The following is a 27,655-nucleotide window of genomic DNA, read 5'->3' as shown; positions in this document are numbered from 1 at the left end:
AAAATGCTCTATTTAACTTTTTAATAGTGATGACATAACATTTGTTAGTTGTGTTGTTTTAATCAGAACTGAAGAAAAAAGTGCAACCTTACAATACTGAGCTGAGAGGAAAGCTCTGCAGTCTGTTGGTCTGTCAGTGTTTCTATAGAAGAGACTGTCTTACATGTCGAGATCAGATATGTGGTTTTTTAATGATGAATCCTGGCCGGGTAAGATTGTCATTTCTGTGTGGCTGCAGCCTCAGTGCCAGGCGGCGCAGGATGTGGCGAAGGCAGTGTCTCTGTTTGAGAGCACCGGCAGGATCCCCGCCACCGTCATGGAGGCCAGGTACAACTTCTGGCTTTGACCCACCTGCAGCGTGTTCATGGCACACAGACCGATATGATCAGTGGTCAGAAACGGTCAGATTTATGAGTTGAGTCTCTAAATGTCAAAGAAACAACACTATAACCAGAAATAGAACAAAATGAGCACAGAGACATACGGAGTTACAGCAGTTACACGAATAACCTCAGAAAAGACACGACTCGCCCACATAGCAGCACAAAGGACTACAGGAGACTTAAAATCTGATCAAACAGAAGAAAATCTCAGGATTTGAGGGACCGTTAGAAGAACATTATGAGAGTTGATGTAAGATCAGATTAAACACGCTCTTGTGTTTTCAGTATTTTCCGGAGGCCGTATTTTCTAACACGATTCCTTCTTGCTCTGCTGAAGCCGAGAGTGGTGAGTGTTTCTACCTTTTATCGCTCGTTGCTTCATCTGCACATTTCCTACATGTGAAGCTACTTTCAGCCGGATCGCGTTCATGGATCTTTCTCACCTCGCCTGTTAATTACAGCTCCCGGTGAAACCTGACGCTCGGATGAGTTTCATAGAAGCTCTGAGAAAGTGAGTTATAATCAGAGCCTTGAACTTTGGCACATCTTTCCACAACAACTTTATTCATTTGACTTTTAAAGGAATAAATCTTTCAGTGCGTATAGAGATGTGTTTTCTGTTTGCAGAGCAGATAAGATCCCCGGTGTGCAGTATTCCTCCTACGTGGAGGCCTGTCTGACACACAGGCAGCGGAGTAGTGAGTATTTGTTCAGTTTCAATTTAACAACCACAGGAACCACCTGATTTACGGTGTTCCCCTGGCCTCTCACACGTTTATCTACTGAGATGAACCTGTGATTTTATGAGTGCAGGTCCTTGTTCAGGCCGTTTTCCACCAGCTCAGAACTGAGACTTCTGGCCAGATTTTGTGCTACGGTGTAATTGGACGTGAGAAATAGCAGAAATAAAACTGAATTAGCTCTGACTGATGCTGCAGCTGTAATTTTTACAACTCTGTTCAGCTACGTTCAGATGTTTTAAATCTCATTTCAACCCAACATGTACGTAGCTGGTGTAGAAAACGGCTCGAGAAACGCTGAGAAGAAGAAATGCAGACGTTTGTCGCTTGTAGGAAATGGGTAACGGGATAAAAGCGGATCATTTTCTGGGCTGTTGTCATCTTGCAACCTGGACTTACATGAAACACACCTGCAGTCCAGAAACACATGATCCCGTTGTGTTTATTTAGAGAGCGAAGTGTGTTTGGACACAAATGATGATCCTCTGGAGGTCTTGAAGATCCAGCTGCAGGAGTTCACCGAGCTGGTCGTGGATGGAAATGATGGAGGTGGGAAGATGTCCGTGCTCTGAAATGCATGTGCCTGGTTTCCTGTAGGCGGGAACGCTTCATTTAATTATATGCTGATTTAAAAGCTGTTAATAATATGCAGACTGTCTTCGTACACACTGTTTCTGTATGTGTCATGTTGGTCATGTGTCGTCAGAGATGTCAGCCCAGCTGTCCAGGATCTCACACACGCTGAGCATCATCTTCCCCGGATCTCCTGACGAGCTGATTGGACAAACCGTCATCCGGCTTAACACAGACTCTGTGTTTGCTGAGCTGCATGGAAAAGTACGCACCGATCAGAGTTTTCACCTACTGTGCTCTGTTCCTGCCTGTATGTGTTTCACTATGTATTCTTTACTGTGGTGGTTCCCAAAGTGGGGGCCCGGCCCATAGGGGGCCCAGAGTTGTGACAGGGGGAGCAGCAAGGCTAAATTAAACCTCTAGATTTTGCATTCCTAATAAAACATGGACAGTTTTATAAAAGTACCGATGAGCAAACGACGGTGAATCTATCAACCGATTAAAACTAAAAGAGCAGAGAAGAAGACGAGGTGTGTGTCCCTTGGGCAGGTAATGGTCCAGTAACGGCGGGTAATGAATCATCTGACAGAATGAAGCCGCTCGGCGACGTTTGATCACAAAGCCTGCTGGTCTCTTCAGGATAACCTGCCCATCTGTGGTAAACAGCAGTTATTTTTACTGAAGCAGCATCCGTCTCGTCAGACGTTCAACTCGCCTCCATTTAAAGTCGTTTCCTGGTCTGTAAACCTCAGGCTGCAGCAGAGGATCCCCCCCCCCCCCTCCTCTGCTGTGGTTTAAACAGCCAGTAAACTGAAGACTGTTTCACGGCTCATTTCTGCTGCTGGGGGGGGGGGGGGGGGGGGGGGTGATGTTGTCGATGGAAAGGGGGGCCTGTAGAAAAAATCTGGAAACGACTGCTTCATTTGATTTTTCTGTACTGTCATCAGGTCGTAAATATGATCCTGAGAAGCTTCTGTCAGTGGCTGTTAAAGGCTTCACAAACCAACCCTCCTAATAAGTGAGTCAGATTTCTTCATGAAACGTAGACGAATCCACGAGAAGCAGTTTAATTCTTGCCCTGAACTCTCCCTCTGCTCTGTCTCCAGGCAAAGCCCCTGGGCTTCCAGGTTTGTCTGCATGCTGCTTGGGAACAAACAGCTTCTCTCCAGCTTCATACAAAGACTGTGGGATTTATTTCACCACCAGGTACAGAAATCCACATTCACTCTCTGTATTTTACTGTTAGACAAGATTAAATCCCTCCAGCTCCTTCATATCGACTCAGATAAACACATTTGCTTCAAACCTTTTCCCCTCAAAGGGACCGTCACTGAGTGCAGCACATTTACTCGGTTTAGCCGCATTCATGGTCCACCTGTATGCCTCCCCAAGTCCTCTGGTTCAGCTGCCATCCCCCATCCCTTCCCAGCCAGCGCCGCTTGGAGAAGCTCTCAGCTTGGCCCTGGTGTGCAACACCAGCACCAACATGCTCTTCTGTGTCAGGTGAGGCAGCTTATATGGAGAAAGTTTTTCTCTTGGAAAAATCTGAGCACCTTTCTCAGATATAAACACTTAAACATGCAGACAACTACACACAACTTCACTTTCAGTGAAACGCCTCCGTTGAACATGCAGAGGACGTGGTCAATGAGGTGGGGACATACTGCAGTTTTAAATCTAATTTATTAGAGGAAAGAACAGAATATTCATGAAGCCTGAGGTCATGTAGCTGGAGACGGCCACCAGGAGGAGAGTCTTTACCAATGAACTGATTTACGATCAGAAGTTATTTTTTCATTTTTCATTTCACTTCATTTATTAAGATCCCCACTAGAAACATCAGTAACTGTTCTTCCTGGGTCTCCTCTATGTTACATGACCAATTTTATTATTTACATAATTTTATACACCATGCACACCCACCCACATACACAAACACACACACACATATATATATATATATACACAAACATAAAGTCTCTTACATGTTAGATCAACGTATTGTGTCATTTAGGAACCACAATGCACCATGTTCGTAGACAGCTGTCAGAGCGTCCTCACCTCAACTCCTGCGCATGTCGGGTCACGGCTGCAGCCCGATGCTCTGCACATGACCAGCGGCTTCTGTGTCAAATTCTTCCTTTAAATATAACCTGGAATTCTGATATTTACCTTGTTCCACACGGTTCAATCTTCTTCTCCAAATCACATCCCCATAGAAGCCTTTATTATACAAATGCTGGTTTATTTTCTTTTGCCCAAAACCTGGTTAGAGAGACAGAGTGAGGCAGAAATGGAGAGAAGTTTATTCTACAAGTGGTGATTCGTATTTACTGTTTGCAGATGTGCTCATTGGCTCATATTAGCAGCCACGTCTTGTGATGGGAACATGATCAGAAGATGTACCAGCTGATAGGAAGCTTTTCCTTCAGGGCGTGTTCCTGCTCTTCGCTCTCGCTAACCTGGCTGCTTGGAAAGGCCTGAACTGTGGTCTGGTTCACATTTATCTTGTTGCTGTGCAGGTTGTGTGTTGCAGCTGTGTGTTACGGGATCTGTATTGGGGAGTCGTTGCCACGACAACAGCAGCAGGAGTTCATCCCCAGCAGCCTCTATAAGAAGGTTTGTTATAAATCACGAGATTTTCTTATTGAATAGGAAGTAAATGAGTTTGATCATTAATTGAAGTTTCGTTATACTCTGCCGTCCGTCCACACACACCATGTAGTTTTAATCATCCCTGGTCACGGTCCAGCCCTGCTGGCATGAAAAGGTGTGAAAAGGATTTATCTTCTGCTGTTTACGTGCTGATGTATCTGAAATGTTCATGTTATCTTTACAAAACCTAAAACGTTTCGGAGAAATGTCCCTTATTTTTCATAAGGGTTATATAAATGATTAATTTATTAATAGCCTCATAACAGTAGCATCAAAATCTTAAATTATAATTATCTGTGTGAAACTAATCATCTCAATCAATCCAAACAGCCGTTACTCTTTCATAACACGTATCTGGACAAAGCGACAGGATGATTCAAAGAGCTTTACAGAAAACAAGAAGCATCATTTAACATTAAAAACAAAAGAACATTTAATAAAAACATGATCCAGCTTAAAGAACCAGATCCAGACCTGGACTGGTTCTTTAAGCTGGTTTAAATAAACTGAGTGTTTCAGCTGATCTGAGGCTTTCTGGGAGTTTGTTCCAGACATGTGGAGCATAGAAGCTGAATGCAGCTTCTCCATGTCTGGTTCTAACTTCTATACCCACCTCAAGTCAGCTTTTCCCTCTGGGATTCCTTTTTTTAAGATTTTATTTCATTTTTAATGATAACATTTTGATTCAACGTCTTTAGTTCGAGGACTGTAAATGAAGTGTTTATTAAACCGTATTTTTTATTCATTTTATCAAATGATTATTCATGTCATTTAAAACGCTGATAAAACATGGTCACTGTATCCTGGAGCATTTTTACTCCAAAAACCTCTGAAAAAACAGTTCATTCATGGATATAAGCCAGGATAAAGAACATTTCCACATCTGAGGAGCCAAATTAAGAGCATTTCACTGAAGCTGCTTCATCTTGTTTCGGCTGGAGCAGAACTGTGGTGTTTTTACGCGTGTAAGAGGTAGAAAATGGCAGAAAATGCACCATCACACTGTAAAGCAACTTTAGGCTGTTTACAGAAACAAACACGCGCAGTTGTTGGCGCATCACGTGAAAATGAATCACAACAGCCAAAATAAAGCAAAGAATTCAATGTGATGAGTCAGAAAATGAACACCTCCTCCTCATGTGTCTATTTCCATCAGCTTCTGTACCTCATCCCACGACTGATGCCCGAGGCCAGAAGAGCTCCTGCTGACGGGTGTATGACTGACCGTCCGGAGGAGGAGCTCATCAGCCTGTGGAGCAACATCACGGACAGCGCCACCACCTGGAGGAAGACTGCCAGGCACCTGTGGAGACATGGCACCTTCCAACAGCTGGAAGAGACTCCACAGTATCAGGTAAGGTCTCCCATGTGTGAGACGCACTAAGGTACTTCATAAGCGTTCACAGCCAAATGTTCAGGTGACTCATTAAATTATGCCGTTTAAACGGGCATCTTTTAGATATTTAATCATCCCTTCACACAGCAACATGGGGCTACAGGAGAAATCCTCTGATACATGGAGGAAACAGGTGATTTAAAACGGACTGTGATGCTCCCAGCACCGAGCCCCATTCACCCACATCTTCCATTTTAAGAAGTTTTTTTTCTTTTTATTACGAAAACCCTCCGTCAGATTCATAAACGTGTCGGTGGACCGGGGAATTGTTCGGATTTTTCCTCTCAGACTGGTGAATACCAGTCTCTCTGTAAGCTGAAAGGACAGATCAGCTGATTTTACTTTGCAGGTAAACACCTGAAAATGCCCATAAAAGGTCCAGACTGAGGGGTGGTGTGCAAACACACAGCAGAGAGACTCGCCAGGAAAAGTAATAAACATGATGCCAAAGCAATGAATGAAAACAAAAAGTAATTAGAAAGATGTGCAATGAAGCCTGATTGTTCTCGTTTTTAATGTGATAACGTGATTGTAAATGATCACAGCGAGATTCAGATCTTAGAAAATCAGTTTTTTGTACAAATGGGCTGTTAAGTCCTCCAGAACCTGGAGACCAGCCCGCAGTCTGGTCCTTGAACGCATCAGAACCAACGTCCTGGTGGTGACGCCAGCCCGCAGTCTGGTCCTTGAACGCATCAGAACCAACGTCCTGGTGGTGACGCCAGCCCGCAGTCTGGTCCTTGAACGCATCAGAACCAACGTCCTGGTGGTGACGCCAGCCCGCAGTCTGGTCCTTGAACGCATCAGAACCAACGTCCTGGTGGTGACGCCAGCCCGCAGTCTGGTCCTTGAACGCATCAGAACCAACGTCCTGGTGGTGACGCCAGCCCGCAGTCTGGTCCTTGAACGCATCAGAACCAACGTCTTGGTGGTGACGCCAGCCCGCAGTCTGGTCCTTGAACGCATCAGAACCAACGTCTTGGTGGTGACGCCAGCCCGCAGTCTGGTCCTTGAACGCATCAGAACCAACGTCCTGGTGGTGACGCCAGCCCGCAGTCTGGTCCGTGAACGCATCAGAACCAACGTCCTGGTGGTGACGCCAGCCCGCAGTCTGGTCCTTGAACGCATCAGAACCAATGTCCTGGTGGTGACGCCAGCCCGCAGTCTGGTCCTTGAACGCATCAGAACCAACGTCCTGGTGGTGACGCCAGCCCGCAGTCTGGTCCTTGAACGCATCAGAACCAACGTCCTGGTGGTGACGCCAGCCCGCAGTCTGGTCCTTGAACGCATCAGAACCAACGTCCTGGTGGTGACGCCAGCCCGCAGTCTGGTCCTTGAACGCATCAGAACCAATGTCTTGGTGGTGACGCCAGCCCGCAGTCTGGTCCTTGAACGCATCAGAACCAACGTCCTGGTGGTGACGCCAGCCCGCAGTCTGGTCCTTGAACGCATCAGAACCAACGTCTTGGTGGTGACGCCAGCCCGCAGTCTGGTCCGTGAACGCATCTGTTTGTAAAGCAGATTTCCTCCCGACGTCCTCGCCGATGGAGTGAGTGTTGTATCAGATGAGATGAAACTTGCAGAAACCTGATAGTTGGTCAGTGGTGGTTTTAACCAGGTGATTAGGACATTAAGCGCCAAATAAAACTAATGATTATTATAAAAAGACACTGTTGTAGTAAATTTTTATAATGAAAGACCACATTCAGCAGGTAGATCTTGGGGTCTCAGGTAAGTTGGACATTTATGGAGGGATATTTCGGTGAGGGGGTGCCCAGGATATTCCACAAATGCTTTTAGTAAGACCCGTAATAGAATAGAGCTGATCAGCTGATCACTGAAACCCGTCATGATTGACAGGAGGAGGAGGAGGAAGAAGAGGAGGCAGCTGCAGACACGGAGAGGAAAAACTACTGAAAGTTTTTTTTTTTTATGCGTGGAAGTGCAGGTGTTGAACCGTCTCACCGGGAAAAGCCTGAGTGTTAAAACACCCGCCTCCCCATCGGGCGTGACGCCCTTTAATCCGTCCGTTGAGCCGTCTTTTTCCATCTGGCCAGACACCTCCACGTCTCCTCGGCATAAATGACGAACGCCTGAAATGCTTTAAAAATTTGTTCGGAATATTACTCCGATAAGAGTTGATGTTTTCATGAATGACAACATCTTTGTATAAAGTTGGTGAAAGGGGGCTGGTGAGCGGAGACCCGTGTGCTGGCTGCAGATCAGGCAGAAAACATGTTTAACAAAAGGCTGAATGAAGTTTTTCTTTCCTTGCAAAGAAGCTTTGGATGAAGAATGAAAAGTTAAGGCAGCTTTAATCCTCTGCTCACACTTGTTGGATGAATTCTGTTCAAATGTCATTTGTATTATTCTTGCCATGTTATTATTGGGTCTGATTTGTTCGTGGTGGTAAGTTGTAAAATTACAGGATTTCCTGTTAAAACTTTGTTTGTTTGGATTGTTTGAGTTGATGACAAAGAATTATTGATCCTTGTTGTTAAGTTGTGTTTCTTAGAATGGCTGGATCATGAGCTCCGAGTACAACGAGGTGAAGACGCTCTGTCTGACGCTCAACGGTAAAGCAACAAACTCGCCCACCTCACACATACAAGTACAATCAGTATTTTAGATTAGATTCAGCTCTGTTGTCTTTACACGTGTACAGAGTAATGAAATGCAGTGTGACGTCTAACCAGAAGCAGTTCTACAAATTTACAGTATGTACAGAGTTTACAGACTTATGAGAAAATACAGATATATGTATGCATAAATATAAGGTTCAGATTAAAATACTGATATTTATACCAGAGCTGGGCAGGTTGATGCATTAACATTTTTCTGTTGGAACACTGCTGAGCTGCAGTAGATCCTCTCTGAACCAGAGGAACCTCATACAGAGGAGGCTGCATCCAGGCCTCTTCCTCCATGTCTGGTATATTTCAACTGTTGAGAAAACTGCTGCTAAACCTGTTTATGTGTTTAGTGCAGGGGTCTGCAGCCTTTCCAATCCAAAGAGCCATTTTTCCCTCAGCCAGCTAAATAAAACTCCTTTAGAGACGCAGATGTTACCAGACCTTTGGAAAAAGATGACTTATACCTTCTGATAAATTTCTACTATAGGACGTTTTTGGTCATTTCTGAAGAACCACATTTTTTCTAATTTTAGGTTTTAAAATTAAGAAAAACAAAAAACTTTTGCAAAAAGAGGACAGACAGACTTTCTTCTTTGGGACGTAGATATTTGTGGAAAATTAGTAAAAACAATTTTAAAAAAATAAAAAGGTACTTTAGTATTATGTTGTGGAAATTTAATGCAATTATTCCATGAAAATTTTTTAAAAATTGTTAAAAACCTGCATTTGTTATTATATCTATATTTCATAAGATTGTTAGCCGTGTATTAGAAGCCACTCTGGAAGGTCCAGAGACCCACTTGCTGCTCTGGAACCGCAGGTTGAACCCCCTCATTTAGTGTTTGTAAACCAGAAATTACTGCATTTTTTTCATTTAGCAGCAGGCCTTCTTTAAGAGGAAAAAGACATTTTACACATTTTAAACAATCACAACTAAAAACTTAGTCCTTGCTAAGTTATATACAGTAGATTCTAATAATATGTGGAACGATTTGCTGTAAGCTTACTTCACAGGCTGTGGTATAGAGATCAAGGTGCAGCAGACAAGTGCAAATATATAGATGTGTAGGTGGGGGCAGAGTTCAGTAAGGAAGTGGCTTTGGGGAACAAGCTGGTCCTCTGGTCTGGTGGTCCTCGTCCGGAGGATCCTGAAGGAGTTGGTGGGTGAGAGGAGTCCTTGAGGATGCTGTGAGCTCCGGCAACTTTGACTACAGAGATGCAGTAGATCCTCCCACAGAGATGCAGAGCAGAGAGGACGGAGTTTACCGTCTATATAAGACGAACCTGAAGACCAGGGTCATGTTTGGCTCTGACACCTTGGGGAAGAAGCTGTTTAGTTTTAGATCTGAGTGTCCAGAATCAAGTAAAGCTAGAGTGTAAAAATGTAAATTTATGGATGTACGACAGAAAAAAGTCGTTTTCTTCTTTGTGGTGATGCATGAAGCTTCTGCACAAAGACACAACTTTGTTTAAATTATAAATAAATCACATAAATACACAGAAGAATGAATTAAAGCAAATAAATTTGTTTTAAAAAAATAAAGGCTAAAAGCGATTTGTTGTAAAACAGGCGTTGAGGGGTTGAAGAGTTCTGCGTTTGCTCACTGAGGAAAATAAAATGTTGTGCCGGAAGATTATTGATTAGAATATAAGTTGTTAATAAATAATCAATCAGTAGTGCGTGAACTTTGTTTTTATTTATTCTGGATAGATTTTCCCTTTCATCTGCTAGGAAAGAATGAAAATGATAACTAATGTAGATGTCCATCCCACTCTGCTCTGTGTAGCCAGGAGTACCAGCGGTGGGCCTGCCTGGAGCGCTACCTGGCCCGCCCGGAAGGCCGGGGAGGATGTGGAGGAGACGTGAAGAAGCTCTGCTCCCAGCTGCTCGGCGCCGTCATGGACCAGCAGTCAAGGTGCTTTTTATACCCCCAGCAGCAGCGACGCCTGCAGCCTCCCGTTAATGTCGGGCTGATCATCAGCTGACGTGTTCACATGGACGATGGATAAACGGATCCGAGCAGCTGTGTTTACACGAGGGACAGATTTAATACCATCAACGCTGACGAGCAGTGCTGCTAGTTCAGAAGAAGCTTTTTTATTTTGAACCTTTTGACCATCGAGATGCTCAGAGAATCAGAAGTCAGTTTAACATTTGGTTGAGCTGTTAGAGAGGAATAGATCGGCTACAACTTCGTAATGTATGAACATTAATCATGTAAACATTAGCTTACAGGATTATCTATAATTATGTTTATTCCTTTTGTTTAACAGTTTTATTAAAGGCAATAAAAACTTCAAAGAAAACACATGAAAAGAAAAGCAGCTGACATAAAAAAGTGAAGAAATTGCACATTGATCGTCATGAAATGACATAATGAAAGCGTAACTCTGCTGTTCGCCAACAGTGACCTGAGCCTGGAAAAGCCATGCCGGACGGGCGTTGCAGGAACAGGGACGTGTTTGCCAGACATCCTGTCCAGACTACAGGTAGCTGCTGTTTTACCTGTGCTGTATGTGTGCAGTCCAGCCAGAGCGCTTTACAGATGCAGGGGAACATTGTGGGATATTCGCTGGGAGCAGACAGTCTGGGATAAAGTAAGAAAACTGTGGTGTTTGGATGTGTAGGAAATAAGCAGGTGTGAAGACATGAGGGTCTGAAGGGCCAGACCATCTATGGATCTGTAGCATCAGATCAGACGGTCCACGACTATCGACGTCAAACAAGTTTGATCCAACACGGAGCCAAATCTCATGATGGTCTGAGCTTTGGTGGGTCTGAAAGTGTTCGGTCTGCGGATTCAGAGGTCATCGTGTCTCATGTTTGTATGACTTCAAGTCAACTGCTGAGTAAGGCAGTAAAATAAAAAGGCAGAGAAGCTGTTAATGTTCACAGTGAAGCACCAGAGTAAAACGCTCCTCAGGAAGACGTGTGACTGTGTTTGTAGGAGCTTGTATATGAGATGGAAGTGGCCAACCTCTCCGGCAGCAGAGCGGATCTGAGTGACTTCCTGTTCGACGCGGTGTCCCAGCGATGCTCCTCCATGGCAACCTCCTCCTCTCTGAGCATCGGAGCTGAACTCGGTCTGCAGCGTGCTCTACTCACATGGAACAGGTACGAATCATGGAAATCTTTCCAGACCAGGGAAAACGGTAACGGTGGAATAAACTATGATTTTTCTCAGAGTGCTGCTGGTTCTGCCCGCTGCGCTGTTCATCAAAGTAAAGCCTGAAGGGGGGAGGATGACTCTGGACTGCAACAAGCTGATAGAACATGTCAACCAGCATCAGGTGAACTGACTGAATTCATTTTCTCCATCAACCCAGATCAGCTGTCTGGAAAAACAAACTACAGGTTATTCACCTTGTTCTCTGTGTCTTTGTCTCTCTTTTCTAATACTCAGCGGGAGGTGTGTTCACCAGCTGGTTTCCTCTCCTTCCACATCACTGCACACTTCTTAAAGGTGAGAATTCTTCACTAAAACATTAAAGAGGTGCTTTTGATTGGAAGAGCTCTGGTGTGCAGCCTGTTCACGTGGCCTCTGTTTCAGGGTCTGTTATGTGCCAGCGTTCGGTGTGGACATCCAGGAGAAGAGGTCAGCAGAGTCTGGTCCCAGATGAGTGTTCGCTGTCCTCTGCTGCTGGTCTCCACTGCTGTAAATACATCTACTCTTCACCTAAACTCTAGACGTTTTACCCACATGTCAGAAAGGCTTCACTTTCAGCCTTCATCAAACCTTTTAACACAAGACACTTTATCTTTAAACTACAAACATAAAAAGTAAAAATTCAACCCCCTGACCTTCAATATCTCCTGAAAATTCCAGCCAAAGCGTGTTGGATTTATTATTATTATTATTGTAATTTACAGTTAAAACTGCTTTAAATTTATAGGCAAACTAAAATAATACCACTGTCTGAAGATTAGAGTTTATAGCTTCAAGTTGACATTTGTAGCCTTAAAATGTCTCAATGTTTTATTTGTAATTATTAATTTTCATAAATGTGTCTTCGCAGTAAAACGCTACCAAGGTTGGTCATTTCCTCTAATTCAAAACACTAGCAGTTCATTAAAGACCATTATACAGATTAATAAATAATATGTATTAATGAGCATAGAAAAGTGTCATTATTAGACAGATTTAAACCGTGGAACTGAGCCCAGGTGTGCATAAACACCTATGTGCTGCTTCACAAATAGTCTCCAGTTTTCTCAGTTAAAAGACATTTTTTGTGTCTCGTTAAAATCCTGAAGTTGGCAGTGAGAAGTGTTTCTGTTCAGAGCTTCAAGCTGTGATGTTAAATGTTTAGACGGTGATGAAAGAGGTGCTATGCTGCTTTTTGTGGCCTCTGCAGCGCTGGTGGCAGCATCTGTCTCCACTGCTGCTGTCGCTGTGGCGCCGGCTGCATGACGGAGCGTCTCCACCCGAACAGCTGCAGCTCCTCACCGACTCCCAGCACTGGGCCTGCCGGTAAACACACATCCAGCTGCACCACATTAGCATGCCACCTCCAGCCAGCGGGGTTATTTGGATAAGAGAAAACAAGGTTTAATGGAAACTTTATGCATCTAACTCACATTAAAGAACAAAAAATGTCAACTCAAGGAATTAGAGCGAGTTTCAAATAAAAGCACAGATGTTTGTGGACACACCAGCTTACAACAGTTTTTTCTTTTTATGAAGAAAAACAGCAGTTTGCATTCAAACAGAAGTATGCCAGGTTTTCCTTCTTCATGCTTGGACCTGGGCTCTTAAGGTCACACACTTGTTTTCTCCTTGTTCTCGAGACCATAAGAAAGAAGTTTGTCTGTGACGAGCAGGATTACTGCAGGGGGTGTTTTTATGTCAAACAGCTGACCGGCTTATTTCGTACTTAACGAGAAGCTCCGTCCGCGGCAGGGCGGGTTGTGTCTTTTAATCCAACATGTTCTTTACATTTACATTATTTCTCACCATAGCGATCAGCTGTTCATTAAAAGTGGGATTTAAAGGGGGAAATGCAGAAACCACGACTTTCCGCATTAACCACGCCCACATCTAATGTCCGACCAATCACACGATACTTCTCGGAGCCCCACGAGAAGTTCTGCTTGGCTGATGAGAAGCGTCCCCATTCACGTCCACGAGAACAAAATGACGTAATTTTGTTCTGAAGGCCTCAAGAACAAAGTTCTGTTCGGGCGGAGGATGGGGCAGCCTTTATCATCCTAAATGAGCACGAGGAACCATGTTTGATCTTCATAAAGCATCTGCAGGATGCGACTGCAGCAGCTTCAGCCCCGTTTCCACTGGCCGCTTCGGGCCAGTAGCTATTTTGGGTGTTTCCATTATCATCATACGCACCATTCATGGACCACCATTCAAGACGGAGCTACTGGCATGTAACGATAAAATCCATTGATTATGGGACAGAAAAACGTCACTGCCCACAACGTTGCCGTTCAGTTCGTGGTTCAGCCAGGTGTTGGAAGGATGATAAGAAAAGGTCTGGTCGTAGGACGCGGCGTGTATCGTTCGTACCGCGAACCAAAAGCCAAGCAGAACAACAACCAGCTGCTGATCGGCCTCCATTGTTGTTTGTAGTGTCGTGTTTGTTGTCGTCCCGCTAGTATGACGCCATGCTAGGGATTTGGTGTAAACCCTGCATGCCCGGTGCCGGTTCGACTTGCAGTGGGAACCCTGACCTGAATTGGCCGGACCATTCTAAAACTTCCGAAGCGTACCGGTCCGGACCGAGCCGCTCGGTGGAAACGGGGCTTTAGTTGCAGACCACCAACAGGTCTACATCCTGTTTCAGCTTGTGGTTGTAATTTAGTTTTGTTTTTTTTGCAGAAATTCCCTAAATATATAAATATAAATGGTTCTTCGTGGTTTCCTGCTTTTTGCCATCATACTTCAGTATCTTGGAGGGTATTTAGATGAACTCTTATGAAATGACATTTTGTGTTAAAAATCAAGTGTTAGAGGAACCCTGCAGAACGTCTCATTGTGCCTGGTCTGCAGTCTGGAGGAAGGTCGGGTGCTGCAGACGCCTCCTGCTGCAGCTCTCCTGCTGGCGGCCAGCCTGCATCGTGCCTGGCGAGGCTGCGAAGGAAACCGGCTGAGCTTCAGCGCTGCTCTCAGTTCCCTGCGACCAGAGAGAGATGCCAAAAACAGACAGGTTAGAGTGAAATGCTCGCCCAGGGGTAGAATAAAGTGGGAGCCATTCCAGGATCATGTGTTGTCTTTTTGGGGATGAATCAGCTTGTTAGAACCTATTCGGAGGATCAGGGAGTGGATCCTTGGCTAATTCATAAACACTGATGGATGATTGGTGTAGTAATCTAGTAACCGTAGTAACACTGACTCCTCTGAACAACAAAGTGAGGATTTGGACTCTCACTGTTTTTGTCTCCTGATGGGCACCTTTTATTTCCAGTCAGCACCTGTGCACTAATGAAAACGTTCTGGTCTATGATCTGTATGTAACTGTCTGGATTATCCATCTTTTAGGTATTTACCTGCTGCTGCCTCATGTCTGCTTACAGGTTCTAGTTTTTCTGCTCTTCCTGTGTGTGAACGACTACCTGTCAGCACTCCTGTATCCCCAGGTAACCGACCTTCCACACATCATGCTCAGGTTTAAGAAAAAAAGAGTCCAAACACAACTTTCCAGCTGTGGCTTGTACGATTAAGTCATGAGCCTCAAAGAACACAACGCATGTTACTCATTCCCTCGGGACATAGCATGCCTACAGAATTATAGAGTTAATGTAGTATATGAGCCTGGAAACACGTTTTTAAAAAAAAAAACCTCTGCTACTGTTTGCTGTTTGTTTTATCAGAAACAGGGACGGAAAGTTCCTTTAACAACCACATGAGGAAGCAGATCAGGTGTTTGTTGTTTGGATGTTCAGGGCGCACAACAAACAAGCAAAGCTGCTGTTCACGATGCTGAAGGAACCAGAACGGATCCCCTGCATCATTTAGAAGATTTATTCATTAAATAAATAAACAAAAAACGCTGAAAAATTCATGTTATTCTTTTCAAGAAACACCAGGAACATTAATTAAAAACTAAATGTAACCCAAGAGTGGACTGTGTTCAGGACTCCCCCTCAAAGCATCAGCTGAATGTCTTTAGGGGAGCTCCTCTGCCTTTTAGGGGAGCTCCCCTGCCTTTCAGGGGAGCCGAGCTCCCCATAACTCCCCATAGCTGAATATAAATACGACCAGACCATTTCTTATCATACGGTTTCCATGTTGGCCGTGTAGGAGCGGAGTCACGAGAAAGCTGGAGGTTTCTGCGCAGAGCTCCTGACCGTGTTGGCCGAATCTGCTGATTGGCTGCTCATCTTCAGGTCTAACGGTACAGCATCCAGCTACGTCTCTACACTCAGCGCGTCATTATCACATTAATTAATCTAAGGTTATCGGATATTTTCTTTTTCTAGAGCACAGTGTTTATCAGTCAGTAACCATGGTAACGTCGGATGAGCGTGCACGGCTGATGCCCCTGGCTTTCTGCAGGTGAGTTTTTGGAGGAATAATTCTTCTAAATCTGGTGTAGCTGTTTAAAACCTTCATGTTTTATATGTCTGGGTCTTGATGTCATTCATTCATTAATTTATTTCCGGTCCCAAACTTTGTGATTTCTGCTCTTATCGTTGAGTTGTGAGTCAACCAGTCATCTGCTCATGGCTGCACAAGGCTCTACTCGTGTTCCCTTAAACATGGATGAATAAGAAAGTTGAATGGTTCTGTTTCATCAGTTTTGTGTAAACACTTCTCTGTATCAATGTGGGCCGAAGATGTTCTGGAAAAAACGAGGATCAGGTTCCTAAAGCAGAACTACAGAGCACCGCGTCAGGCCCAGCGTCTCCGAGGAGAAACTGAGTCATGGCTGTTCTGCCGTTCAGAGCTCTGCTTTAATTCAAGAGTTAATCACTAACTCACTCCATAGCTGCGCTGCTACCATCAGACGATATGTTGTTCTGAAGTGAGCTTGACACAAATGTCACTGCCTCCAGCAGTAAACTACCACCTCAACCATCATCATCATCACTTCTGTTTCACACTCAGACGACATGAGCAGGTCTGAGATGTAGTCACAATATTTAAAGAAATATATCTTTTGTAAGTTAACAAGTGAAAACCTTGCTGTGTGTCTAGCCTGCTCCCGCAGCAAAGCGCTGAGCTGCTTCAGACGCTGGTGCGAGGTCCGGGCTTCCTCCATGCTGCCATCCTCTGCTACCTTTCTGTGCTGCAGCTCTGGCTGGACGGACACATCCCGACACCAACCACGCCGCTCTCTAAGGAACAAGCCATGGTGCGTACGGTTCTGCATCTGAAAAGAGCGATGAAAACAAACACTATCACCCTGTATCGCCAGGCGGAGCCCCCCCAGATCCTGAGCCACACCAAGCAGTTTCTTCTCAGCTTGATCTCGCAGACGTCTCCAGCTGGACTCGCCTCCAGCCAGCTCAGACAGGTAACCGGCGACATTAACATCCGCACTCCTCTGTCCTGCACACTCCTCCATCACTTCCTCCTGTATTTTGTCTCTGCTTGTTGCTCCAGCTGGAGTCCCAATGTGCAGACCTGGACCCAGAGCTGGCTGCTGCTCTGTCGGTGAACCTCGAGCCTCACAGTCTCAGTCCGGAGATGGACTTCCTCTGACCTGCTGAGCTCTTCTACAGTCACAGTACAAGACCAGATGCTTCGACTAGTATTATACCTCAGATACAACCACTGCTTCACATTCATCCAGCAACGCTTTACGGCCCACATGTTGCTCTGAAACAAAAATCTACACTTTATTTACATGTTCGTTCTTAGCATGGCAGAATAGACACTTTTATTTCACAGATATGTACATCTGAAGCCTTTCCTGCTACAATTCAGAGATAAACTCTTAAAAAGGGTAAAAACTTAATAAAAACTTTCATACTGCGTCTTCTTGGAGATCATTCGGTGCTTCACAGACAACAAAAATGTTTCTTTAGATCCATAAATGATAAAAGTACGAAAGCCTGCAGCTCAGCCGGCACGTCGCAGCAAACAGAAGCAGGTTTGCTTCTTTCATTTAATCACCCTGCTCCAGTTTACTCGTTTTATTCTACTGGTGCATGTTGAGCTGTTTGGCTGTTCTATACTGGTGGTTCCCAACCTAGGGTCCCTGGACCCCCGAAGAGGACAGGGGGTCCTGAGGCTTTGACTGTTCAGAGCCAGTGTGATTTAAATGAAGTCCATGTCCACACAGAGACCAGTTGAGGTGGATTCTTGTAAGCATGGTTTCGTTCACATGGAACCAGCGTTCGGGGAGCCTGAAAAGCGTAAAACCACAGATGGTTTCAACACGGGCGGCCGGGGGGTCCACAGCTTTCTGGTAGCTACATGAAGGGGGTCCTCAGGGAAAACAGGTTGGAAAGCTCTGGTCTAGTGAATGAAACGGCAGATTTTCATGAAGTCAAACCACTTTTTGATCCAGTTTATGGTCACCTGTTTTTCGGGGGGGGGGGGGGGGGGGGGGGGATTTGGTGCTGGTGCTGATCAGGATCATACATCCAAAAGGAAGCACCAGCAGGATAAACCGGAACCAGCACCAGGCCTGGTTTTCTGCAGGACCATGTTTAAAACATGTCGGATGTTCAGCTCTAGTTTGCTTCTGTGTTGACCAGTTTATAGAGAAAGAAAAGGACTGACCAGGTTTACTGTGGATCCCAGAACGTTAGCCTGCTGCCATCAGACTGCAGGTCTGTGGTGCTTCAAAGAAGTTGGAACGAGTGCTTAAACAGATGAATCCTGGAATAAAAGTCATGTTTGGAGTAGCTTTGAAGGGCTGGTAATGTGATGGAGTGTAACTAACAGATGAGTTATTGTCCACTAAAATGAAACGTGATGCCATGATGATGTGTTATGTGAGACTGGAACCACGCAGCAGGTCTGGATGGGATCCTGGTCTACAGTCTCTGTACATCTGCAGCCAACCTGCTGTCATCTGTCCTGGTCCTGCTGGACCACCTCCCCTGTCAGGGTGATGGTGTGGAGGTCTGCGTACTGCTGCTGCTGCTGGCTGCCGCCCCTCTGAGCCTCAGCCTGAGTCAGCGGATGGACCATGGACATGTGCACGTTCAGGTTGTGGGCTTTCTCAAAGCGCTTCCTGCACATCAGGCACTCGAACTCCAGGTCCGCCTCAGCCTTGTGCTTGGTCATGTGGTATTTAAGAGACGCTCGCTGGCGACACTGGAATCCACACACCTCGCACCTGAAGAGGACAAACCAGACAAGTAGCTTCAATAAAACAGAAACCCGTCCACATCTGGCTCATTAGCTTCACGTTTGGAAATGATTTCTGGTTTTGCTTACTGGAGGGGTTTGGCTCCCGAGTGCCTCATCTGGTGGACAGACAGGTGTTTTCTCTGTTTGAAGGTCTGACCACACTGGTCACAGATGTAATTCCTCTCGTCTGGGATGGAGACAAAGCAACGTAAGAACCAGCTGGATGTGGAGCAAAGCGCGGTAAACGTGATCAGTTCTTTCTTATTCTGTACCGCTGCAAGCGCCCGACCCAATAAATCTGATTCAGCTTGTATGATGAGGAGAGGCAGCTACACGTGTGGAAATGGACACGTATGTACATTTAAAATCACATCTAGATCTGGAAGTTATTAAATGTACATTTGTAGATCTATAGTTATCAGGAAGTTGAAATGCAAGCAAATGAGTCAATAAGCAAAAGATAAATTAATGTATAAAACATTTCATATAGATCGTTAAATTAAAAAATGTTTATATTTAAATATAAAAAATACAACATAAAAGTAAAACCTGTAAATAAAAAAATGTGTAAATGAGGCAAAATACAGTAGAAACAAATTTCAGGTTGATGTTTTATAAAATGGAGCCAGCTTGATGACGTTCGTGTATCAACCCGTACTTATTAAGCCGTTACTGGTCCGGCGCAGACCACATGAACCTGGACATACATGTAAACCGAGCCCCCTGGTTTGGGGGGTACTGGGCTGAAAAACTATTCCAGCAAGGAAAAAGTTGGAGAACCACCTACTTCATGTATTTGTGGGAACAATTCCACCTTTGCTGGACACCTGAACTATTTTTATGCTGAAAAATCCCCCGAATGACCCAGACTCTGACCTGAAGAGGGATGAATATCTGTGCTGGGCTCACCTGTGTGGATGAGCTTCACATGTCGTTGCAGGTAGCGGTCAATCATGAAAACCTTGTTGCAGCCAGGATGAGGGCAGGGTCGCTCCCTCACCTCCTCATGATGCTCTTTGATGTGTTTCTAAAAAGCCACGACAAGAAGACGACCAGTCGTTTAGACGAAGAAACTTTCTGTCAGGTGTCAAACACCTGCATGATCTCACCTTTTACACATTTTCTCTTTATTGCAAAATACACTGACTGGCCAAAAAGAAAAAAAAGGGCTCCACCAAAATGAAAAGGTCAGACACAACATCTGGTTGGACCAACTTTATCTCTGATTCCAGCAGCTTCTCTGAAGCATCGTCTCTAGAAGCTTCTGCAACGTCACCAGATTTATTTCACCCAGTGTTGCATTAATTTCTCTCCAAGATCTGGTGTTGATGATGGAGAATCCGACTGCTGAGCAAAGTCTTCTCCAGCACATCCCAAAGATCCTCCATGGGGTTCAGGTCTGGACTCTGTGGTGGCCGATCCATGTGTGGACAAGTCTCCTGTTCCCTGAACCACTCTTTCACAGTCTGAGCCCCATGAACCCTGAACTGAACCATCAGGGAAGATGGAATAACCTGCTCATTCAGGATATTCAGGTATCAGCTGACCTCATTCTTTGGACACATAATGTTGCTGAACCTAGACCAGAACCTAGACCTGACCGACTGCAGCGACCCCAGATCATAGACATTTGGTGGGGTGGGAGCATCACTATGGAGGACAAAAGCCAAATGAACAAACTGATTAAAAGGCCAGCTCGGTGGTGGGGCTGAGTCTATTAATGTTGGGTTTATGTTGTCTGTTTTTTGTGTGTAAAGCGTCCTTGGAAATTTAGTTTCCCCCCAAGGGATTAATAAAGCATCCAAGCATGCTGGTCCATCCATCCATCCATTTTTTCCTGACCAGATTTCTTCCTGGAAGACGATGGTTCCCTCCATCCTTCCAGTTTTAATGATGGTTGGACAGTTCAGAACCCAGTTTAGTTTCTGCTTCTCCCGACATGTTTTCTCTGCTTGATGATCTGACCCCTCTGGACCAGACTAGCATCTTCTCCACGGATGGTTGTTTAAGACACGAGAAGCTGCTCATTGATCAGTTGGGGTTAAACACCTTGTTGCAGCTGAAAGATGATCGCCCTGCAGGAATTATCCAATAGGAGGCTCCGACCTGTTAGCTTAGTTATATCCAGGTGAGGCAGGTGATGTATGAACTGTACAAAACAGTAAACAGTCATTTGGAGCAAAACAATGAATGAAACTGAGAACTTTTCTTTTTTTTTTTTTTTTACAAACGATTCTGAACCAATGAAAACTCTAAGATGAAAGAAATGAGGCTCGATAGAAGCACAGGTGATTTCACCTGGTGGGACAATAACGTAGAGAAGAACAAATCAGCCAGCTTCTTTAAAAGCAGGAGGAGTTTGCTGTGATGCTATTCAGTGATGATTTAGAGTAAGAAAATAGATTCATGCTGTGAAGCTGCATCACCGCCGAGAGGAATGTAGAAATATTAGACTGCAGGTGAGAAGGGTGGCAGCCTAGACCAGTAAGTCCTGACCTTCAGACCATCCGGCGCTCTGTAGACCGCGGTGCAGCCCTGATATGGACACTTGTAGATGTTGGGAAGCTCCTCTCTTAAAAAAAAGAAAAACAGTGGAACTTCAGCATTTTAAAAAAATAGCTCAAATAGCTGTAAGATGTTGTGTATCTAAAAAACTACAGTGGTCTTTAGTAAAGCTGCATCATCTACACACCCTTTAGGTTTGAACTTGTTCTTCCAGCCTGGTTTGGGTCCAGGTTTCTTTCTGACTTTGGGCTCGTCTAAGGACTTGGGACTTTGTCTTCTCTTGTTCGGGACGTTTTCCCTGCGAGCTCTGAAAGGAAAAAGAGGGTACTACAGAAAAGGGCTTTATAAACACACCTAGTTGAAGCTTTTCCAGATATAAAAAGTGACCAGGACCTAGTTACAGCTCAAAACAATTAGCCAATAATTCATGTTAAGCTTTTAAAAGGTTTGTAATAGACTCTAGAAAACTACCTGCTCACACCTAAAGACAAATGTTTAGAGTTTTAAGTCTCAGCCTGAGATTTGACAGACTGAATCACTATTTACAGACTACAACTCGATTCTTTCAGCATTTTTTGTGACATGTTGGACAGCTGATATGGAGCAGGGCTGATCAGCCCACAGCAAAGCAAACAAGGGAGGAGTTTCCCTCCAGGAGGGAATTACATCAATATTAAGTGTTGCTCACCAGATTTTACACCGACTCATCAGAATCTGGAGGATGAATGAGTTTCTGTTCTTCTCTCATTTGTTAGATCATGATCCACAGCAGACGTTTACTTCTTAATAACATCCGCTCCTCTTCCTGGACGCCCACCGACGACGTTTCATCTCCGCTTCTTGTTTGTCTTTTTCTTTTTTTCACCATTTTTTTGTCCATTTTTGCCGGTGTTCTCACTTTCTGGACTCCTGTTTCTGCTTTTGTCAGAGCTCATCTGTTGGTTGTTGATCATGATTTCGTCACTGCGATTTGCAGATCCAAGACTAGGGAAAGCCTGACGTTAAACAGCACAGATTAGCAGTTTAAACCCAGCGATGGAGACGACCGGAACGCGCTGACTCCAGTAAAAAGACTTCCGATTTTAGTCTGCCACCATGAAAATTGGTGTGAGCCCAGCATGAGTTGGGAATAAAAACTGGGACCTGATTTGCTTTCTAAAAAGACAAAAAGGATATCATCACCTAAGAACAATTATCACAGAGAGCAGAGGACGTAGAAGCGAACACGCCTGAAACCAGTTAAACTTCCGCTGAGGCCCAGTACCTTCGTTACTTACTGACCTCGGTACTTATTGAAGTATCACAAACACACAGAGAGAATTAACTGCATGAGGGTCAAAGTGGTTTTTAAATAATCCTTTAAATTCAACCAGCCAGCACGAGTGAAAACTACACAACCAAAACTTTGAGAACAGCCGTAACAAGGTGAATCCTGTCAGCTCAGCTGATCCGACCGCCTCCATCACAACTTTCCATCCGATCCAGAGGGACGGTTTAAACCAGAGGTCCCAACCCTGGTCCTGCAGGTCTTAGATGTCTCCCTGCTGCAACACAATTCATGGCTCATCAGCAGGCTTGTGCAGAGCTGGTCAGAGAGCCGTTTAATTTGAATCAGGTGTGTTGCAGCAGGGAGACATCTAAGGCCTGCAGGACCAGGGTTGGGACCTCTGGTTTAAACTGTTCCACGATCACATCAGCAGGAAGAAAGTGATTCTGAGCTGGATGATGTTTCTGAGCGTGCTTGGACCAGGTGGGAGTTCGCACACCTGATGAGTTTCAAGGAAGACTTGGAAAATGATGGAACTGAAACTGAAGCAGGATCTTTGAGCATCTCCTCGGTTCTTCTGAATCTGTACGTGTTGCACGTCAGAAATGTTCAGACCAGATTAAATCTGCCCATCACGTTAACACACCACTGATCAACCACTTTACCAGCTGGATTCTGATCAGACTGATTTCTATCGAGTCCATGAAGACGCATCGTACGACTCGTCCTTTCTTCATCACACTGCCACACGACTGGACGACGGAAGCATTTTCTTTTTATTCACAAGGAATCTTTCTTTACCTCTTGTCTGAGTACGGCTCGAACAACTCTTCGTCTGAGAGGCCTCCTTTCCCACGCTCCTCAAACTCATCCTCAGAGATGACCCTGAACACACACACACACACAGTTCTAGTTATTGACCTGTCTCACTTTATTAATCAGGTGAGACAAGTTAAAAGTTGTTGCACATCATTTTAAAAAATGGTGCCCACAGATGTCCAATCAACACAGTCCAGATCATTTTCAGGGCGGAGTGTCGCTCCACTGGCTGAGCAGCCGTCTCATGTAGAGAGGCTGCAGCTCCGCGGTGGCCGGCCCAGGTTGGAGTCCCGGCCTGGGCCCTTTGCTGCGGATCATTCCCTGCTCTCTCCGACCCCCCCATCCTGTCCAGCCACGGGTAAAATGAAGGCCACTAGAGCCCAAAAAGCTTTTTAAAAGGAAAAAAAAGTATAATTTTCATTTCTGTCTTGAGAATCTATTTCAGTAAACCTTTCAGCCATGAACTGTTTCAGTATAATTTCGCTCATCTTCCGCCTCTTCTGTCTCTAAATGACGCCTGGCCTTGTGTCCACCGAGCTTTCCAGAGATCAGCTGATGTCTGAAATCCAGATGCTGTTTGCATGTGGAACCTGCAGAGCAACATGGCTGCAGCCAGGCTGTCGGCTTCCTGTCTGGACTCCAACATAAGAATCATAAACTCTGTTCTGGAGTTAAAACGAGACACAAAACTAAAAGCAGGTTTCACAAGCGGGTGGAGAGATGCCGTTGTCATGACAACGACAAGCCTCAGGATCAGGGTCCTGCAGGTTTTAGATGTTTCCCTGATTTAACGAAACAGATCAAGTTCAACTCAGACTCATTGATTTGAATCAGAAACAAGGCAAAAATCTAAAACCTGCAGGCCTGCAGCCCTGTAGGGCCGAACCTGCCTACTCCTGATCCAGTGGCAAAAGTTTGGAAAATGCTAGAAAATACATTTTCTCTTTGCTAATGTTCTTGAGTTTGAACTCCAGGACGTAGGGAGGCAACACGCTGTAGTCTCATCATGTTTCCAGCCGACACCTCAAAGCTGCAGTTATTTATGAAATTCAGAGGGAGATTATATATTTTTTCTTCATGTCTTTGAGCATCTTAGTCATTCTGCCTGTTTGGACTCTTTAACTTTAAACCTTTTTCCCAATCTACAGCCTCTCTCTACATTAGGTGAGCCGTGGCTGTTTAAGGATTTACTGGACGGGGTTCAATCATTTCTGACCATTTTGACTGGTGACTGTCTTGGATGTAACTCCCTTCTTTCCCGGTTGTATATATGCGATGGGGTCCAGATCCAGATGTTTCACCTCAGCTGGATGTCACTGCAGCGCTACCTAAGAAAAGGATCTGAGTCATCCCACCTGCACTGAGCATGAACTGACCAACCTGTCAGACAGATCGCTGTCAGCAGTCACGTCATCGAGCTGGACCAGAGCCGGAGACATCGCCTCCTCGTGGCCTGCAAAAGGACAGCCCAGTGTTATGGATGAAAGGGAAGGGGATCAGTTAAAGAAGCAACTGCTGTCACTAACTTTACATTTGTGGTGATATCTGCAGAGGAAAACTTTCTGCTCTGTCAGCACATCAGTCTAGAATGTTCTGCATGACGTGAATAAATAGACACGGCGATGCTGATGTTCTGTGTGTCTCAGCTTTGTGTCTCAGCTTTGTGTCTCGGCTTCGAGTCTCGGCTTCGAGTCTCGGCTTGGTGTCTCGGCTTCGAGTCTCGGCTTCGAGTCTCGGCTTGGTGTCTCGGCTTCGAGTCTCGGCTTCGAGTCTCGGCTTCGTGTCTCGGCTTCGTGTCTCGGCTTCGAGTCTCGGCTTCGTGTCTCGGCTTCGTGTCTCGGCTTCGAGTCTCGGCTTCGTGTCTCGGCTTCGTGTCTCGGCTTCGAGTCTCGGCTTCGAGTCTCGGCTTCGAGTCTCGGCTTCGTGTCTCGGCTTCGTGTCTCGGCTTCGAGTCTCGGCTTCGTGTCTCGGCTTCGTGTCTCGGCTTCGAGTCTCGGCTTCGTGTCTCGGCTTCGAGTCTCGGCTTCGTGTCTCGGCTTCGTGTCTCGGCTTCGAGTCTCGGCTTCGTGTCTCGGCTTCGAGTCTCGGCTTCGTGTCTCGGCTTCGTGTCTCGGCTTCGAGTCTCGGCTTCGAGTCTCGGCTTCGAGTCTCGGCTTCGAGTCTCAGCTTCGTGTCTCGGCTTTGAGTCCAGCATCTGCAGCTGGAAATCTTCTCACCTTCACTGCTGCCCGTCCAGTCGTCCAATGGCGAGGTTTGTGTCTGGGCTGTGACTGCAGGTCCGCTGTGTTGAACCAGAGTGTTTACACTTCCATTTCCACCAGACTGCTCTTCTTCTTCTTCTTCATCCTCCTGTTCCCGCTCCTCCTCTTCTGACATCCCTCCATCGCCACTACTTAGCCCTGTACTGATGAATGTCGGCGTGTTCCCTGAATTGGACGCAGTGGTGCACTTGGTGTCCATGATGTATCTGTGACCGTCAACGCAGCCCCACACGGCCTTAACGGAGCCCAAGCACTGGCCCTCCAGCACCTCCTTCAGGTTGGGGCAGGAGCGGCAGGCCTCTCCATGGTGGTGCGCCCACGACACCAGGCTGTGGAGGCACTTTGGGTCTGAGGTAAAGGATGGAGGTGCTACAACAAAACAGGAAAAATTGTTAACTGAGTAAACAAACTGTTAACTTTGGTAAAGAGTAAGAAAGAAGGATTGCTTCCACCTACTCGCACTGTGGTTTACTGGACACTTTGAATTTCTTCTGAAAAGGAAACAAAAACTCACTCGTAGTTTCATGTTTTCTAAGGAAATCCTGGCTTTTATGAACTGACTTAGCTGGATGTTGTTTCTAAACTCACCGGCTTTCGAGGTTCTCCCTCCCAACTGGTGGGAGGTTGACTCTCTGCAGAAACCTGATCAGGATGCTGTGGCACTTGTAAAACTTAGCGTGGCACTTTTTGCAGATAAACTCAGATAGTCTGGGGTCACGGTCCACCTGGACGCCGACCAAGTGCTGGAAGTCTGTATGAAATAAAAGGGCAGATTGGGTCGTCGTGTCTGACTCTTCAACGGTTTCCAGGGAGTCCTGAGGCCATTTGTTGAAGGCGTGCCGCAGGCTGCGTGGGGAGAACTTTCCATGGCAGAGTCGACAGAGGGCAGCTGACACTTTGCCTGCAGGGAGATACAATATATAACTTCTCCATGTACTTGCAGCTGGGAGAGCATCTCCAGTACGGCATGGGTTCAGCCACTCACCTGAAGATCTGGACCTGCTGTCTGGATGTTTCGGTTCATTTTCTGCTGTCATCATGCTCAAGTCTGAGTTGGTGTTGACATCTGTTCCCGCACTGTCACTAAACAAGCCATCTGTTGCTGTGGGAAGGGTCTTCCGGGGTCTTCCTCTGTTGCCAGATCTTTTTCCCCCCTGCCGGGAACTCTCGGATGTCCTTGGACACTTGCTTTTCTTTTTCATGGTTTGTTTTGTGGGCTGTCAGCAGCTGATCTGGTGAATCGAGCCCTGCAATGCGTGCTACTGTAAAAATAAACACAGCAGCAACATAAACCAACAAGTCCTAAAACCCAGGACTCTATACAGTTCTGAGAATTTATAAGAACCCATCTGAAGGTTATTGTAAATAGAATATCAATAATACACTATTTGCTTACTGTTTAATGTTACTTGTTTGCAGAAAAAGTCTAACAAATAATAAAACGGGCATTTTATTTAAAGGAACAAGAATTTTAATAATGTTTCCCTTTTTTAAGGGTTTGTGTATTAATACAGAATCACTGTTAGGATGTTAAAGTCCTCCAAGAAAAACCTAAAACATAATAAATGTTTTCTCTTTACATTCATTACTTACCAAGTTTAATTCTTGTGAAAGCCAAGTATTACCGTCACCTATTTCTCATATTTCCACAAGCAATCGCACAGAAGCATTCGGGACATTTTACATTGATTTCTGATGCTAGCTGCTTAGCTGCTTAGCTCGACTCCGCTACGTTTGCTAACTACTGAGCAAAATATCAAAAGGTTTAATTTATGCTGTTTTCATGTACAACTGATCTAAAACGTGCAAAAATCCCAAGGCTTGAAGAACGTGTATGATATGACAGATGAGTTGTTCACCAAGCAGAACAAACTCCAGCTGCACCGAAGATCCAGTTGTAAACACTAGAACCCGGAAGTGTTACCGGAAACACGGGCGGAAATATTTCATAGCGCCACCTCTTGACCACAAAACTGTCGTCTTCATAATCTTTCATTGTACCCACAAAATAATAATAAGCATTTCTTCTCAGCTGCCACATATTTACTGACTGCTGTTAAAAGAAGAGGAGAAACTATTCAGTAGTATAGATGGATGGATGGACAGATAGACAGACAGACAGACATTAAAATAAGGATGTGCAAACCACCTAGAATGTAAA

At 45.2% G+C, this 27,655-nt stretch overlaps 2 protein-coding genes across 7 annotated transcripts in view; one reads left to right on the top strand and one right to left on the bottom strand.

Annotated features, from left to right (window-relative positions):
• The window catches only part of LOC121647387 (Fanconi anemia group A protein-like), a 33,202-nt gene extending 15,889 nt beyond the window's left edge, over positions 1 to 17,313 (top strand). For 3 of the 5 annotated variants that reach the window (XM_041996750.1, XM_041996747.1, XM_041996746.1), the window contains 25 exons: positions 239 to 327; positions 669 to 729; positions 845 to 894; positions 1,011 to 1,081; positions 1,574 to 1,672; positions 1,830 to 1,960; positions 2,644 to 2,714; positions 2,803 to 2,902; positions 3,018 to 3,199; positions 4,219 to 4,315; positions 5,508 to 5,705; positions 8,250 to 8,323; positions 10,168 to 10,296; positions 10,789 to 10,870; positions 11,329 to 11,495; positions 11,566 to 11,671; positions 11,785 to 11,844; positions 11,932 to 12,036; positions 12,737 to 12,852; positions 14,386 to 14,542; positions 14,910 to 14,972; positions 15,637 to 15,730; positions 15,816 to 15,891; positions 16,534 to 16,852; positions 16,942 to 17,313. In XM_041996750.1, the coding sequence (XP_041852684.1) occupies positions 239 to 327; positions 669 to 729; positions 845 to 894; positions 1,011 to 1,081; positions 1,574 to 1,672; positions 1,830 to 1,960; positions 2,644 to 2,714; positions 2,803 to 2,902; positions 3,018 to 3,199; positions 4,219 to 4,315; positions 5,508 to 5,705; positions 8,250 to 8,323; positions 10,168 to 10,296; positions 10,789 to 10,870; positions 11,329 to 11,495; positions 11,566 to 11,671; positions 11,785 to 11,844; positions 11,932 to 12,036; positions 12,737 to 12,852; positions 14,386 to 14,542; positions 14,910 to 14,972; positions 15,637 to 15,730; positions 15,816 to 15,891; positions 16,534 to 16,852; positions 16,942 to 17,040 (2,796 nt within the window). In that variant the 3' untranslated portion in view covers positions 17,041 to 17,313. The remainder of the gene's footprint in view (positions 1 to 238; positions 328 to 668; positions 730 to 844; positions 895 to 1,010; positions 1,082 to 1,573; positions 1,673 to 1,829; positions 1,961 to 2,643; positions 2,715 to 2,802; positions 2,903 to 3,017; positions 3,200 to 4,218; positions 4,316 to 5,507; positions 5,706 to 8,249; positions 8,324 to 10,167; positions 10,297 to 10,788; positions 10,871 to 11,328; positions 11,496 to 11,565; positions 11,672 to 11,784; positions 11,845 to 11,931; positions 12,037 to 12,736; positions 12,853 to 14,385; positions 14,543 to 14,909; positions 14,973 to 15,636; positions 15,731 to 15,815; positions 15,892 to 16,533; positions 16,853 to 16,941) is intronic. The other 2 variants (XM_041996748.1, XM_041996749.1) reach the window with 2 other exon arrangements.
• A 574-nt stretch (positions 17,314 to 17,887) lies between these two features.
• znf276 (zinc finger protein 276) lies at positions 17,888 to 27,410 on the bottom strand. 2 transcript variants are annotated; one of them, XM_041996751.1, is made up of 12 exons: positions 27,088 to 27,410; positions 26,480 to 26,756; positions 26,083 to 26,395; positions 25,951 to 25,985; positions 25,450 to 25,863; positions 24,614 to 24,686; positions 23,216 to 23,299; positions 21,335 to 21,454; positions 21,139 to 21,214; positions 19,552 to 19,669; positions 18,730 to 18,829; positions 17,888 to 18,628 (listed from the first exon to the last, which is right to left on the bottom strand). In XM_041996751.1, exons 2-12 carry the CDS (start codon positions 26,694 to 26,696, stop codon positions 18,358 to 18,360), a joined length of 1,821 nt encoding a protein of 606 aa, XP_041852685.1. In that variant the 5' UTR covers positions 26,697 to 26,756; positions 27,088 to 27,410; the 3' UTR covers positions 17,888 to 18,357. The 2 variants fall into 2 exon arrangements, with proteins under 2 accessions (XP_041852685.1, XP_041852686.1); XM_041996752.1 differs by having other exon boundaries at positions 25,951 to 25,982.
• Between the last annotated feature and the right edge of the window lie 245 nt (positions 27,411 to 27,655).

Source organism: Melanotaenia boesemani, chromosome 10 (genome assembly GCF_017639745.1).
Source record: "Melanotaenia boesemani isolate fMelBoe1 chromosome 10, fMelBoe1.pri, whole genome shotgun sequence".
In the NCBI taxonomy this organism is placed as follows: domain Eukaryota; kingdom Metazoa; phylum Chordata; class Actinopteri; order Atheriniformes; family Melanotaeniidae; genus Melanotaenia; species Melanotaenia boesemani.
Note: the sequence above shows the minus strand (reverse complement) of the source record. Positions and strands in the feature narration are given on the sequence as shown.

What these genes read in the sequence shown, in the direction of transcription:
- znf276 (XM_041996751.1), bottom strand. Translation starts at nt 26,696, where the DNA reads ATGAAAAAGAAAAGCAAGTGTCCAAGGACATCCGAGAGTTCCCGGCAG. An exon ending in TCCAGTAAACCACAGTGCGA is followed by an intron (nt 25,864 to 25,950) that starts GTAGGTGGAAGC and finishes GTTTTGTTGTAG; the next exon opens with CACCTCCATCCTTTACCTCA. An exon ending in GAGCGCCGGATGGTCTGAAG is followed by an intron (nt 19,670 to 21,138) that starts GTCAGGACTTAC and finishes GTGGCTTTTTAG; the next exon opens with AAACACATCAAAGAGCATCA.